The following is a 14,874-nucleotide window of genomic DNA, read 5'->3' as shown; positions in this document are numbered from 1 at the left end:
TAAGCGACTGGGTGCTGCTACCAGAGAGCAGTCAAAACTTTTGTTGTCAATGCAATCAGCCACAATAAAGTAATGCATGACCTGCCCATGTGTAAATAGACATTCTGCAGGGAAGTTGAGGAAATGGTGAGCATTGGTGATTCAATGTCAAAGCTCAAGATGGTTGTGGTGGACACTGTGAGCATAACATGAAAAGGAGTAGGAAGTATAATACCAGCAGGTAAAGTGAGCAATATCTCACTGTTCATGTGGAGAGTTGCAGGAGCCTCAATAGACCCTTCAGAGAGTGCCAAAGGAAGCATATTGTACATTCAGACTTTTTCAAAAGGGAGTCTGTGCTAATAGCCAGGGAGTAGGAATGCCAGTGATGTAAACAGATGTGAGTTTACTACCTGGACAAGTTGTGCTATTATGCACACGAGTTCATTAAACATTTGTACCAAAATGGATTCCTACAGCACTGGCCATATTACTGTATTCCTTAAAAGAGCTACTCACCTAATGAAGGATGTGGTTTAATGGCGTAGGTACAAAATTCTTTATTGATGTCTGTGATTACGGAGATCAGTTGAGAACAAATGTATGAAACTACAGAATCAACTAATGGATTCTAGCCAGCTAATTTACACTGTTGATTAACTACAGCAGGATTGAGGCAGCATGGTGGCACAGTGGGATGGCCCTGCTGCCTCATGGCGCCGAGGTCCCAGGTTCAATCCTGGCTCTGGGTCACTGTCCGTGTGGAGTTTGCACATTCTCCCCGAGTCTGCCTGGGTTTCGCCTCCACAATCCAAAGATGTGCAGGGTAGGATGATTGGCCACACTAAATTGCCCCTTAATTGGAAAATATTTATATTTTTTTAAAAACTACAGCAGGATTGTTCTGAGAGACACTATTAGGAATGAAGTAAACTAATCTCATTAGCTCAACTGCAGAATCTTTTGTTTGCAAATTGGGAATTTGTCTCATTTAGACTGGAACATTGCATGTTAACTTCAAATTTAGCTTACAATATTAATGAGACATGGCTTTGCCAAACATATTCCACTTGTTTGGAAGCGTCTTCGCTCACTAATGTCATGGCAGGTGTGCCAGTGGTCATATACACCTGGGATTGAGAGATTTAAAAAAAACTTTTGCAAACTTTAATTACACCCGCCAAGAAGCATGCAAGATACATTTGGTCCAGCCATGCAAAATTACTGGTGTCCCCCAGGTAGATATAAACAGGTCATATAGTGCCTGTCAAATAATGTTTTACAGAGTATCTTTTGATAATAAGGGTATCAAGCTTAAGTTTTAAAAAGAGTTGTAACACTTATTAAAACTATCTAACATGGAGTTATCATGGACTGAGGCAAAGAATGGGCAAAACACGTGCGAAGAGAGAAATTAAAGATTGTGTGAGCAACAGAAGACCGGAGGGAGAGGGGAAAAAGTTGGAAGCAATAGCTTCAGATTCAAATGACTCTACTTAGCATACAACTTTATGAAATGGAGAGTGTACTTACAGTTCACAAGTTTCACATTTACTAGGAGATTGGCATTTAACACAAAGATCAATGGACTCGGCCCATCATCCTTCAGCAGCAACATGGCCTGATCCTGAGATGGGTGTTCCTCCAATGCTACTGGACCCCCGCATTAAGGAGAAAGTTAATGAAAGAAAATATAAGTGAATGAAGAGGACACTTTGTTCATTCAATCATACCCTTCTAGAAAATCAACTCTAAAGTCTCCCCACTTACAGCTTTAACATTTAAGGTATAGGGGAGATGTCAAAGGTAGGTTCTTTACACAGAGAACATAGAACATACAGTGCAGAAGGAGGCCATTCGGCCCATCGAGTCTGCACCCACTGCAGACTCCGCACAGACAGTGACCCAGTAGGGAATCGAACCTGGGACCCTGGCGCTGCGAAGCCAGTGCTAATCACTTGTGCTACCGTGCTGCCCAATAAGAGTGGTGGGTGCGTGGAATGCACTGCCAGCAGAGGTGGTGGAGTCAGGGTCAATATGGACATTTAAGCGACTCTTGGACAGGCACATGAACAGCAGTAAATTGAAGGGGTGCAGGTTTGGTTGATCTTAGATTAGGATAAATGGTTGGCACAACATAATGGGCCGATGGGCCTGTGCTGTGCTTTACTGTCCTATATTCTATTTACAAAAAAACTTTCTTTTTACATATCAAATAATAAAACCAACAATGAAGCAATAGTCAATAATACACAGGTATTTCAGTTTAGATTGTGCTTTAAGTTCCAAATGTGGGGATTGATGTCAAAATCTTCCAACCCAGAGATGTGTGAGCTATTAACTGAGCCAAGCAGACATACAAGTATAGCTTTCCCACATACAACCAGGATCCAACAGTTTAGCTCAACATCTACAATATTGCTTCATTAACAAGTCAAATTACAACTACGATTCGGATTTCAAAAGTAACAACTCGCAGTCTGACAGTTTGAAATGCTTCAGCACCAGCTCTTAATTTGTGTAGCAACCTTGGACATGGCATCTTGTCAAATGCCTTCTGAAAATCCAAGTAACGCACAGCCACACGTTCCCTTTGTCCATGTTGCTCGTTAATAAATTATTCAAACATGATTTTCCTTTCACAAAACCATGTTGATTCTGCCTGATTGCATTGAGATTTTCTAAGTGCCCAGCCATAACCTCCTTAATAACAAATTACAACATTTCCCTGATGACAGATGCTATGCTAACTGGCGTGTAGTTTCCTTCCTTCTGTCTCCCTTCTTTCTTGAATAGAGAAATTATATTTAATTTCTTCCTTTTATTTATTAGGGCAGTACAGTAGCACAATGGTTAGCACTGTTGCCTCACAGCGCCAGGGTCCCGGGTTCGATTCCCAGCTTGGGTCTCTGTCTGTCTGGCACGTTCTCCCTGTGTCTGCGTGGGTTTCCTCCAGGTGCTCCGGTTTCCTCCCACAGTCCAAAGATGTGCAGGTTAGGTGGATTGGTCATGCTAAAATGCCCTTAAGAGTCCAAAAAGGTTGGGTGGGGTTACTGGGATTGGGTGGAGGTGTGGACTTGTTGCTCTTTCCAACGTCCGGTACAGACTCGATGGGCCGTATGGCCTCCTTCTGCACTGTAAATTCTATGATTCTACGATTTTAAAATTTAGAGTACCCAATTCTTATTTTTTTTTCAATTAAGGGGCAATTTAGCGTGGCCAATCCACCTAAGGGTTTTGTGGGGGTGAGTCTCACGCAGACACGGGGAGAATGTGCACGGACAGCGACCCGAGGCTGGGATTGAACCCGGGCCCTCGGTGCCATGAGGCAGCAGTGCTAACCACTGCGCCACCCTGCCACCTATATTCATTTTATTTTTTTCCCCAATGTGATGGAATCTTTCCAGTATGTAGGGAATTTTGAAAAATCAAAACTAATGCATCTAATATCTCAGCAGTCACCTCTTTTAAGATACTAGGATGAAGTCAGTTGAGGCCTTGTCAGCTTTTCGTTCTAATAATTTTCTTAGTACCCTTTCCATCATGTTATTAATTGTTTAAAATTCTGCCCTCCCTGTCCCTTCTTGACAATTATTTATTGGATGTTAGTTGCATCCTCTAATGTGAAGACCGATTCAAAATATCTGTTCAATTTATATGCCACTTCCTTATTTCCCATTATTAATTTTCCTGACCCACTCACTGGAGAGCCAATGCTAGTTACTCTTTCCTACAGAAACTCTTTGAATCTATTTTTATATTTCCAGCAAGCTGTCTCCCAGACTTCAAATTTCTCCTTCATTATTATTTTAATCATTATTTGCTTTTTTAACATCCTGTCCAATCTTCTGATCTGCCACTAATCTTCGTGGAATTGGATGCTTTTTCTTTCAATTTAATACTATCTTCAATTTCCCAAGTTAGCCACGGGTGGTGTGTCCTTCTGGTCTTTCTTTCTCGTTAATATTTACAGGAAAGTCTTTACTTTTCAGATTTCAGCAGTATCCAAAGGTTGAAGCCCAGGTCACATCCAAATTGTCTGTTACATTATTTATTCAGATAATTCCTCAAATCAGGCAGACTTGATATTTGCAACAAATTCAAGGCTCGAACCATTTTGATTCTAAAGTTATTCATGACAAGTAAAGACTTGATCAAAGACCAATCAATAAGTTTAACTGGCCAACTATTTCATCAGTTTCTCTGACCTTGCTGTACATATGACGAAAACTATCACCTACAAATCAATAATTCATTATAGGTAAAATATATTAGCACCTTTAAGAACCATAAGGCAAGTTTTCTTTTAAACTCTACTTATCTTATAGAAGTGATAGCATTTCAAATACAACTTTCTTTTACATTTAAAAATGTACAAAAAACTTATTAAAAATGTTGACATATCAATATCAAATACCTTCTTGTTCTCCTATTGCTAGAATAATGGGAGGTAGACCATGCTCATCATCTGGAATGAGGCTGATGTTTTTTGCGACAGACTTGCCAACATTAGCCAGTGCTCTATAGTCTGGTCGACAAGTAATGTCAGACTTGACATCTTGAAGACTTGTTAAAACTGTCTTTGTTATAGCTGAATCAGTCCTTAAAGCATCACCAGAATGGATTTTATCCCCTGCGTTAAAAGACGAAGGCTGCAAATTGGGAGAAAGAGCACCTCTAAAGCTTAAAGTAATTGAAGATTTTGGTAAACATTTTAAAATTCTTCTAAAAATTCTTCTATATAAATACTTGTTTGTTTATCTCAATAAAATGGTACAAAAGACATACAACAGGCCACTTTTTTCAGTTAAGACGTTTCTACCACTAACATCCGGATTTGCTGTTTTAAAAGGAATTAATTTGGCATTTATCAATACCATTTTTGGTTCTTGTGTGGCAGGACTCATTCGGCACACTTCATCTGGTACTCTTTTGCCTATTCCAACTGTTGAACTTCCGATCACTGTTGTGTCTGCCACTTCTCCATTTGGCAGAATGCCATCTGCAAACCATACCCTTCTGTGCTCTCTGGAACAGATGCCTGTGGAAAAAAGAATACCCTTTAAAATTTATACATATCATTGAAAGCCACAAACATATTAGGACACCTCATCAACTCTATTTTCTTTAGATCACAACTTAAACGAATGCAAATTTTCAAAGAAGAAATGTCATGCTTTCTTGGCATTAAAGAATAGAGATTCCGAAGATAGCATAAAGGTTCATAAAAATGCTACATCCTCAATGCCAAACTCAGGAAATCTCATAGACTTGCCGATACAAATTAGTCCAACAACAACAGCCAATGGATCAAATAAATGTAAACAATTTATGTACATATAGATATTTCACTAGCATAAGTTAATGCGGCTTGTGTTTGAGCATTGGTCAGACCACACTTGAAGTACTATGCAGAATTATGGACGCTGCAGGAAAGGATGTCCCGAAGCGTGGTACATTGGCGAGACCATGCAGACGCTACGACAACGAATGAACGGACATCGCGTGACAATCACCAGGCAGGAATGTTCCCTTCCAGTCGGGGAACACTTCAGCAGTCAAGGGCATTCAACCTCTGATCTCCGGGTAAGCGTTCTCCAAGGCGGCCTTCAGGCCGCGCGACAACGCAGAATCGCCGAGCAGAAACTTATAGCCAAGTTCCGCACACGAGTGCGGCCTCAACCGGGACCTGGGATTCATGTCGCATTACATTCATCCCCCACCATCTGGCCTGCGAAATCCTACCAACTGTCCTGGCTTGACACAATTCACACCTCTTTAACCTGGGGTTACCCCATCTCTGGATCTGTAAAGGTTTAATCACCTGCTAATGCTCGCATTCCAAGTATTGTCTGGCTTCTTTGAATTTGTCTCTGTATATGTTTCTGGAACATACCTCTTCATTCACCTGAGGAAGGAGCAGCGCTCCGAAAGCTAGTGATATCGAAACAAACCTGTTGGACTTTAACCTGGTGTTGTAAGACTTCTTACTATAATTATTCAAGGCACTGGTGAGGCCACACCTCCAGTGCCTGTATGCAGTTTTGATCCCTTTACCCAAGGACAGACATACTTGTCCTAGAGGGAACGCAACAAAGATTTGCTAGACTGGATCCTGGGATAAGGGGCTTGCCTTTTTGGGAAGGATCGAGTAGGCTCAGCCTATGTCTCCTGGAGTTTAGAAGAATGAAAAGTGATCAAATTGAAAGACAAAATTCTTAAGAGGCTTGACAGGGTATATACAGAAATAACGTCTACCCTGGCTGAAGAATCTAGAACATAGTGCAGAGTCTCAGAATAAGAATTGGCCATTTTGGACTGAAATGAGGAGAAATTACCCAGTAGATTAGATTTAGATTTTGCAGAAATAAGAAGGAACTTGGCTGAGGTAGACTGGCCTGCATTGCTAGAGGGTAAATTAGTGGAAAACCAGTGGGAAGCAGTAAAAGGAGAGATCCTAAATGTAGAAAGTAGACATGTCCCCTCCAAAAATAAGAGTGGTGCTGCCAAATTTAAACCGCTCCCCTGGCTGTCTAGAGGAAAATAGGCTGTCTAGACGAATATAGAAAGTGCAGGGACAAAGTCAAAAAGGAAATCAAACAGCACATTAAAAAAGATTAGCAAGTTAAGGTAAAGAAAACCCAAATATGTTTTACCAATATATTAATGGTAAACGGTTAGTTAAGGAAGAAGTTGGACCTATCAGAGATGAAGAAGGGAACTTGTGCGTAGATGTAAAGGCCGCGGGAAGGGTGATGAACGAATATTTGTCTCCGTGTTTGCAAAGGAAATGGATGATGCCGATATCGTAGTCCAGGAGGAACAACAAGATATTGAGTGGGATAAATATAAGAGAGAGGAAGTATTCGAAGGATTGGAATCCTTTAAAGTTGACAAGTCGCCAGGGCAAGATGGATTGTTTCTGAAGCTATGAAGGAGGACAGGGAGGCGATAGCATATGCTCAGATTATGATTTTTCGATCCTCACTAGATACAAGGGAGATACCAGCGGACTGAAGAAATGCAAATGTGGTCCCATTGTTTAAAAAGGGATCAAAGGAAATGTAGTTACTCTTATATCATCAGTAGTGGGCAAATTAGTAGAATCAAACAAGAGAGACAGGATTACATATAGAAAGGCATGGACTGGTCAGGGATAATCAGCATGGATTTGTTAAAGGAAGGTCTTGCGTTACACATTTGATTGAATTCTCGGAGGAAGTAACAAGAAGGGTTGATGAAGGTAGTGCAGTGGATGTGGTGTACATGGATTTTAGAAAGGCTTTTGGCAAAGTCCGACTTGGCAGATTGGTCAAGAAAGTAAAAGCCCATGGGATAGAGGGCAATGTGGCAAACTGGATATAACGTTGGCTTAGTGACAGGAAACAGAGGGTAATGGTCGATGTCTGCCCTTGCAATTGAAAGTTGTTTCAAGTGGTGTTCCATAGGGCTCGGTGTTGGGACCCTTAATGTTTGTGCTGTACATTAACGATTTGGACACGAGCATGGGGAGCACGATTGGGAAATTTGCAGATGACACAAAGATTGGCCGAATGGTGGACAGTGTAGAGGATAACTCCAATCTCCAGAATGATATTGATGGAGTGGTGGAGTGCCAATAAAGTGGCAGATGGAATTTAGCGCCGATGTGTAAGGTCATGCACTTAGGAAGGTCAAACAGTTATAGGGAGTACACAATAAATGGGAATATACCAAATGGGGTAGATGAAATGAGAGATATTGGCGTACAAGTACAGAGGTCCCAAAAGACAGCAGCTCAAGTAGACAAGGTTGCTAAGAAAGCAGATGGAATGCTCTCCAAGATATAGAATATAAAAGCAAGGATATAACGTTGGAATTATATAAAACACTGGTGAGGCCACAACTGGAATATTGTGTGCAGTTCTAGTCACCACATTATTGCCCTGGAGAGAGTGCAGAGTTAGCTTACAAGAATGTTGTCAGGGCCAGAAAAGTGTAGCTACAAGGAGAGATCAGATAGGTTGGGGTTATTTTCTTTGGAATAAAGGCAGCTGAGGGGTGACTTATTCAGGTGTACAAAATTATGAGGGGAAGAGATAGAGGGGACAGAATAAAATAGTTTCCCTTGGTGGAGAATTCTAGAGCTAGGGGACATAGATTCAAGATAGGAGGCAGAAGGTGTAGAGGAGACATGAGGCAAAACCTTTTTTAAGCAGAGTAGTGGGTGCCTGGAATTCGCTGCCAGAGTTGGTGGTGGAAGCAGAGACATTAAACTCTTTTAAAAAGTACCTGGACTTGCACCTTATGTGCTCTAAGCTACAGGGCTATGGACCAGGTGCAGGAAGGTGGGATTGGAAAGGGCACCTGGGTGTCCTTGGGCTGCGGGTCCTTGGACAAGATAGGCCAAATGGCCTCCTTCTGGAGATCAGTTCTGTCCATAAGCGGGCCATTCAGGAGTCTAGTAATAGCAGGGAAGAAGCTGCTTTTGAATCTGTGGTGCATGTTCTCAGACTTTTGTATCTTCTGCCTGATGGAAGAGGTTTGAAAACAGAATAACCCAGTGGGGGGGGGGGGGGGGGCTTTGATTATGCTGCCCGCGTTCCCAAGGCAGCAGGAGGTGCAGGCACAGTCAATGGATGGGTGGCGGGTTTGTGTGATGGACTGGGTTGTGTTCACGACTCTGTAGTTTTTTACGGTCTTGGGCTGAGCAGTTGCCATACCAAGCTATGATACACCCAGATAGGATGCTTTCTGAGGTGCATCTACAAAAATTGGGCATGCCGAATTTGCTTAGTTTCCTGAGGAAGTATAGGCAGTGATGTGCTTTCTTTGTCGTAGAATTGACGTTGTTGGACCAGAACAGATTGCTGGTGATGTGCACACCTAGGAATTTGAAGCTGTCAACCATCCCCACCACAGCACCATTGATGCAGACAGTCAATGACCAGTTCCTTAGTTATGATGACATTGAGGGATAGATGTTGTCTTTGCATCATGCCACTAGGTTCTCTATCTTGTACTCTGACTCATCATTGTTAGAGATCTGACCAACTATGGTCATATAATCAGCAGACTTGTAGATGGAGTTGGAATCGGATTTTGTCACAGAGTTGTGTGTGTAGAAGGAGGATAGGAGGGGGCTAAGTACACAGCCTTGTGGGGCCCCTGTATGGAGGACTATCGTAGATGTCATTGTTTATCCTCACTGATTGTGGTCCATGATCTGGAAGTTGAGGCTCCAGCTGCGGAGGGAGGAGCCAAGTCCTAGGTTTTGGAGTTTTGATATGAGCTTCGCTGGGATTATGGTGTTGAAGGTAAAGCTGTTGTCAATGAATAGAAGTCTGATGTAGGAGTCCTTGTTGTCGAGATGCTCCACGGATGTGTAGGATCAGGGAGATAGCATCTGCTGTGGCGGTATGCAAATTGCAGTGGATCAAGGCAGTCTGAAAGTATGGAGTTGATGTGTCTCATGACCAACCTCTCGCAGCACTTCACAGTTGTCCACCGGACAGCAATCATCGAGGCACATTGCCTGGTTTGGCTTCGGTATGATAGTGGTCTTCTTGAAGCAGGTGATAACCTCAGAACGAGTAGGAAGGTTGAAGATGGCTGCAAACACACCCGCCAGTTGGTCTGCACACGATCGGGGTGCATGATCGGGAGCTCCGTCAGGCCCGCTGCTTTCCCTGGGTTCACTTTCAAGAAAGCCGATCTGACTTCTGAGGATGTGATGGTAGGTATGGGTGCATCCAAGGCTGTTGGGGCAGGTGACAACACTTTGCTGGATTCCTGTTCGAAATGAGCATTGAATGCATTGAGTTAATTGGGAAGGGGTGCTCTGTTGCCAGAGGTTCTACTCGGCTTTGCTTTGTAACCCGTTATATTATTTAAGCCTTGCCACAACCGACGAGGATCCGTGTCGTAAGTCTGTGACTCTAGCTTAGTCTGGTATTGTCTCTTGGCGTCCCCGATAGTTTTGCGGAGGCCCTATCTAGATTTCTTGTATATGTCAGTGTCACCTTTGTTGGAACGTCTCAGACCTGGACTTCAGAAGGGAGTGGATCTCCCGGTTAAACCATGGTTTCCAGTTGGGGAACGCATGTCCTACCTTCTTTGACATGCAAACTTCGACACACTTACTGATGAAGTCTGTGACAGTGGTGGCATACTCGTCTGGTTGACCGCTGAGTTCTTGAATATGGACCAGTCCACTGACTCCAAGCAGTCGCGTCGGAACTCTTCCGTCGCCTCGGACCAGCACTGCACAACCTTCTGTTTGTTTTCGTTTTTTTTTTTTTAATTTGGAGGACCCAATTATTTTTTTCCAATTAAGGGGCAATTTAGCATGGCCAATTCACCTGCTCTGCACATTTTTTTGGGTTGTGGGAGTGAGACCCACGCAGATATGGGAAGGATGTGCAAACTCTACACGAACAATGACCCGGGGCTGGGATCGAACCCGGGTCCTCAGCGACGTGAGGCAACTGTGCTAACCACTGTGCCGCCCCTTGCTTATACACCGGGAGAAGGAGCACTATCTTGTGGTCTGATTTTCCAAAATGCGATCGGGAGATGGATCGTCGGTGCCTTTGATGTTTGTGTAGCATTGGTCAAGGATATTGGGGCCCCTGGTGGGGCAAGAGATGCTTTGGTGAAATTTTGGTAGTACACTCGAGGTTGGCCTAGTTGAAGTCCCCAGCCCTGGTGAACAAGGCCTCCGGGTAATCCACCTCACTGTTATTTATAGCGATGTACAATTCATCAAGCGTCTTCTTCAATTCCACCTGGGTGGGATGTAGACCGCTGTGATGGCAGGATTCTGAACCTCTAGATTATTTTTTTTTAACCCCAGAGGGAAAAGGATGCTCAGCCATTGAGTATATTCAACTCAGAGGTTAACACATTTTTGGATACTAAGGGAACAAGGAACAGGGGTTAGTGCAGAAAGGCGGAGTGAGGGAAAAGATCAGCCATGATCTAACTGAATGACATGGGTATCTCTGTACGCAGATGATTTATTAATGTATCAGAGCAGAGTACGTCGATAGGGGTATACTGGGGCTTCTCCGAGCGTTTGGGTCATTTTTGGGGTATAAATTAAACCTGGAAAAAAGTGAATACTTTGTGGTGTCCCGGCCGGGGGTGGGAGCAGGGGGGGCTACCATTCCGCAGGGCAGTTACCCAAGATATCTGCGGGTGCAGGTGGCGCTGGAAAGGGGAGGGGGCTCTGTAGGTACAATCTTGCTAGCTTGGTGGGGAGGGTAGGCGGATTTGACACGGTGGGATGGTCTCCCTCTGTCGCTGGCAGGTTGGGTGCAGGGAATTAAAAATGTATGTGCTTCCCGTTTTTTGTTTATATTTCAGTGCCTGCCAATCTTTTTGCCAACCGCATTTTTCAAGGAGGTGGATAAGTTGGTCACCTCGTTTATTTGGTGGGGGGGAAAGAAGGTAGCCAGGGTTAGGAAGGTACTTCTGCAGAGAGGACAGCAGGCAGGGGGGTTAGGCTTCTAAAAATGTATTGTACTATTATTGGGCGGCGAATGCCGAAAGGGTGATGAGCTGGGTGGGGGGGGGTAAGAATCCCAGTTGGCTAGAATGGAGGAGAGTCTGGGGGGGACCCTGAGGACATTGGCAACAGCGCCACTCCCGATGGCCCTGGGTAAATATTCTGAGAGTCCGGTGATGGTGGCAACGCTGAAGATTTGGAGGCTGTAGAGGCAGCATTTTAAGTTGTGGGCGGGGTCAGGGGAGATGCCGATTAGGGGGACCATAGGTTTTGTGCCAGGGACGTTGGATGGGAGATTTCGTAGATGGGAGGAGGGGAGTCAGGGTATTAAAAGACCTGTTCCCGGGAGGTCGTTTTGCGAGGCTTGAGGAGTTGGGAGAGAAATATGGACTGGGGCAGGGGGAAGGATTTAGATACCTGCAGCTCCGGGACTTTGCCAGGAAGGAGGTTCAGAGCTTCCCGATAGCGCCTGCTGCCATGTTGTTGGAAGAGGGATTGACGACAGGGAGAATTGGGGGGGGGGGGGGTTGACAGCAATCTATGGGAAGTTTTTGGCGGAGGATAAGGTATCCTTGGAGGGGATTAAAGCCAACTGGGAGGAAGAGTTGGGGACGACTATGGAGGACAGTCTGTGGCGTGAGGTGCCATGTAACGTAAACGCCTCAATCTCGTGCATAGGGTAGCAGTCCTGCGCCACCTGCACCCCCAGATATCTTGGGTAACTGCCCTGCGGAATGGTAGCCCCCCTGCTCCCACCTCCAGCCGGGACACCACAAAGTATTCACTTTTTTCCAGGTTTAATTTATACCCCAAAAATGACCCAAACACTCGGTGAAGCCCCCCCCCATCGACGTACTCTGCTCTGATACATTAATAAATCATCTACGCACAGAGATACCCCCAAGTCATAAAGCAGTTGAATCACTTGTTAAGAGGAAGAAGGAGGCTTATGTAAAGATGAGACGTTAAGGTTCAGTTAAGGTGCTCGAGAGTTACAAGTTAGTTAGGAAGGACCTAAAGAGAGAGCTAAGAAGAGACAGGAGGGGACATGAGAAGTCTTTGGCAGGTAGGATCAAGGATAACCATAAAGCTTTCTATAGATATGTCAGGAATAAAAGAATGACTAGGGTAAGAGTGGGGCCAGTCAAGGACAGTAGTGGGAAGTTGTGCTTGGAGTTCGAGGAGATAGGAGAGGTGCGAAATGAATATTTTTCGTCAGTATTCACACAGGAAAAAGACAATGTTGTCGAGGAGAATACTGAGATACAGGCTACTAGACTAGAAGGGCTTGAGGTTCTTAAGGAGGAAGTGTTAGCAATTCTGGAAAGTGTGAAAATAGATAAGTCCCCTGGGCCGGATGGGATTTATCCTAGGATTCTATGGGAAGCTAGGGAGGAGATTGCTGAGCCTTTGGCCTTGATCTATAAGTCATCTTTGTCAACAGGAATAGTGCCAGAAGACTGGAGGGCCTGTACTGTGCTGTAATGTTCGATGTTCAAGGTTGGGGCTGATACAGCTGAAGGTCATGTAAAGGGCACATCTCACGAGGGCGAGGGTGAGCCGACTCTTTGAGGGGGTGGAGGATGTATGTGAACTCTGTGGGAGGAGCCCTGCAAACCATGTTCAGATACTTTGGTCCTGCCCGAAGCTGGAGATGTATTGGAGGGAGGTTTTATGGTCATCTCAGAGATGGTACATGTGAGTTTTGAACCAGGGCCCCTAGAAGCCATTTTCAGAGTGTCGGACCAGCCCGGGCTACAGGGGGGTATGGGGGCAGATGTTTTAGCCTTCGCCTCGCTGATTGCCCAGAGGCAGGTCCTGCCCGCCCCCCCCCCCCCCCCCCCCCCCCCCCCCCCCCACGTGCCTCGTCTTGGCAGGGGGACCTGCTGGAATTTTTGACTCTGGAGAAGGTGAAGTTTGAGCTGAGGGTGTGGAAGGGTTCTACAATGCATGGGCATTGTTTATCATGCCCGTTCAAGAATTGGATGCCATTGAACATTGTGGGGGGGGGGGGGGGGGAGGGAGAGGGGGCTGAGCACATTGTTTATGGGATGACCGTTAATTCTCTTTGGTCTTTTTGTTTCACTGCACTTGGAATGGATGATGTTTGGGTTTGTATGTTGAAGGGGATGCTGTTTGGGAGATTGATACTGTATTTGTATTATTGTTGGTTATCTTTTATTATCCTGATGTGGACCTGCCAGCGTTGGACTGGGGTGGGCACAGTAATAAGTCTCACAACACCAGGTTAAAGTCCAACAGGTTTGTTTGGAGTCACTAGCTTTCACAGCGCAGCTGATGAAGGTGCTGTGATCCGAAAGCTAGTGATTCCAAACAAACCTGTTGGACTTTAACCTGGTGTTGCAAGACTTCTTGCTGTATCTTTTGTTGTGTATTTGTTGAAAATGTGGGAAATGAGGAGAATTAAAAATAATATATATATATTTTTTTTAATGAGATAGCTGAATGGTGGATCAAGTTTAAAGGGCAAACTGGCCTAATCCAGTTCCTGTTTCTTGTGTTCTTATAAAGAAAAACTATTTATTCTGCTGGGTGAAATCCAGAACAAGATGACATTAGAAAATGCAAACTAAGCCATTTAGATGCGAATCCAAGAAGCACTTATTCGAGCGAACGATATTGGAAATCTGGTGGTCAATGGAAGTTTTCAAGACGGAGATCAACAGACTTTTGTTGGGTACAGGTAAATAAAGTTGAGGTGCCGCTCAACCATGAACTAACTGAATGGTGGAATCAGCTCAATGAGTTGAATGATATCGTCAGATTCCTATGTCTGACATTTCCAATCTTGTGCACATACAAAGCTCATCTGAGCAGACACTAGCAGATATTCATGCAGCTATAAATCAAGATGAAATGGCAAAAATCAGCAATTGAGTAAAAATTTAAATATTTTTTTCAAAGCAAAAACCTACAGATCTCATGAAGAACTTCACATGCAATTATTTTCAAGTGCAGTGAATGTTGATGAGCATAATAATCAAGGCTAATACTCCAGAACTGAGGGAGGGTTGTACTGGAGGTGCCAACTGTCAGATGAGATGTTAAAATGAGGCCTCAACTACCCTTTCAGATGAGCATAAAAAGGTTACATTTATTTCAAAGAGCAGCAGTGGCGTGGTCACTTGTCACCTCGCCAATATTTAACCTCCAAATCAATAACACAAAAATAGATTAATATTTATCATTATCACATTGTCATTTGCAGGTTACAAACTAAATTTGGAGAAGAGTGGACATAATGAGTCTCCTAAAGCCGTTTTGGGCTCTTTCGGTTTACAGTCTAAATTTGGAGAAGAGAGAGTGCTTTTGGTTTCCCCGCCGGGGAGACAAACTTTGGGGAGGGGGTTGCCATTTTGGGTGGTGGCCAGCCATTTCAGGTATCC

The 14,874-nt window shown here is 44.2% G+C and overlaps 1 protein-coding gene across 8 annotated transcripts in view; it reads right to left on the bottom strand.

Moving 5' to 3' along the window:
• zfyve16 (zinc finger, FYVE domain containing 16) overlaps positions 1–14,874 on the bottom strand; it is a 178,345-nt gene that overhangs the window by 76,060 nt on the left and 87,411 nt on the right. For 7 of the 8 annotated variants that reach the window (XR_011949038.1, XM_072516164.1, XM_072516163.1 and 4 more), the window contains 3 exons: positions 4,857–5,020; positions 4,397–4,631; positions 1,513–1,632 (listed from right to left, as the gene is read on the bottom strand). Coding sequence is in view for 7 of the 8 variants with exons in the window: in XM_072516164.1 (XP_072372265.1) it covers positions 1,513–1,632; positions 4,397–4,631; positions 4,857–5,020 (519 nt within the window). In the remaining variant the exon portion in view is untranslated. The remainder of the gene's footprint in view (positions 1–1,512; positions 1,633–4,396; positions 4,632–4,856; positions 5,021–14,874) is intronic. The other variant, XM_072516168.1, reaches the window with a different exon arrangement.

Source organism: Scyliorhinus torazame, chromosome 9 (assembly GCF_047496885.1).
Source record: "Scyliorhinus torazame isolate Kashiwa2021f chromosome 9, sScyTor2.1, whole genome shotgun sequence".
Classification (NCBI taxonomy): Eukaryota; Metazoa; Chordata; class Chondrichthyes; order Carcharhiniformes; family Scyliorhinidae; genus Scyliorhinus; species Scyliorhinus torazame.
The sequence above is the reverse complement of the archived record's forward strand: the minus strand, read 5'-3'. Positions and strand labels throughout refer to the sequence as shown.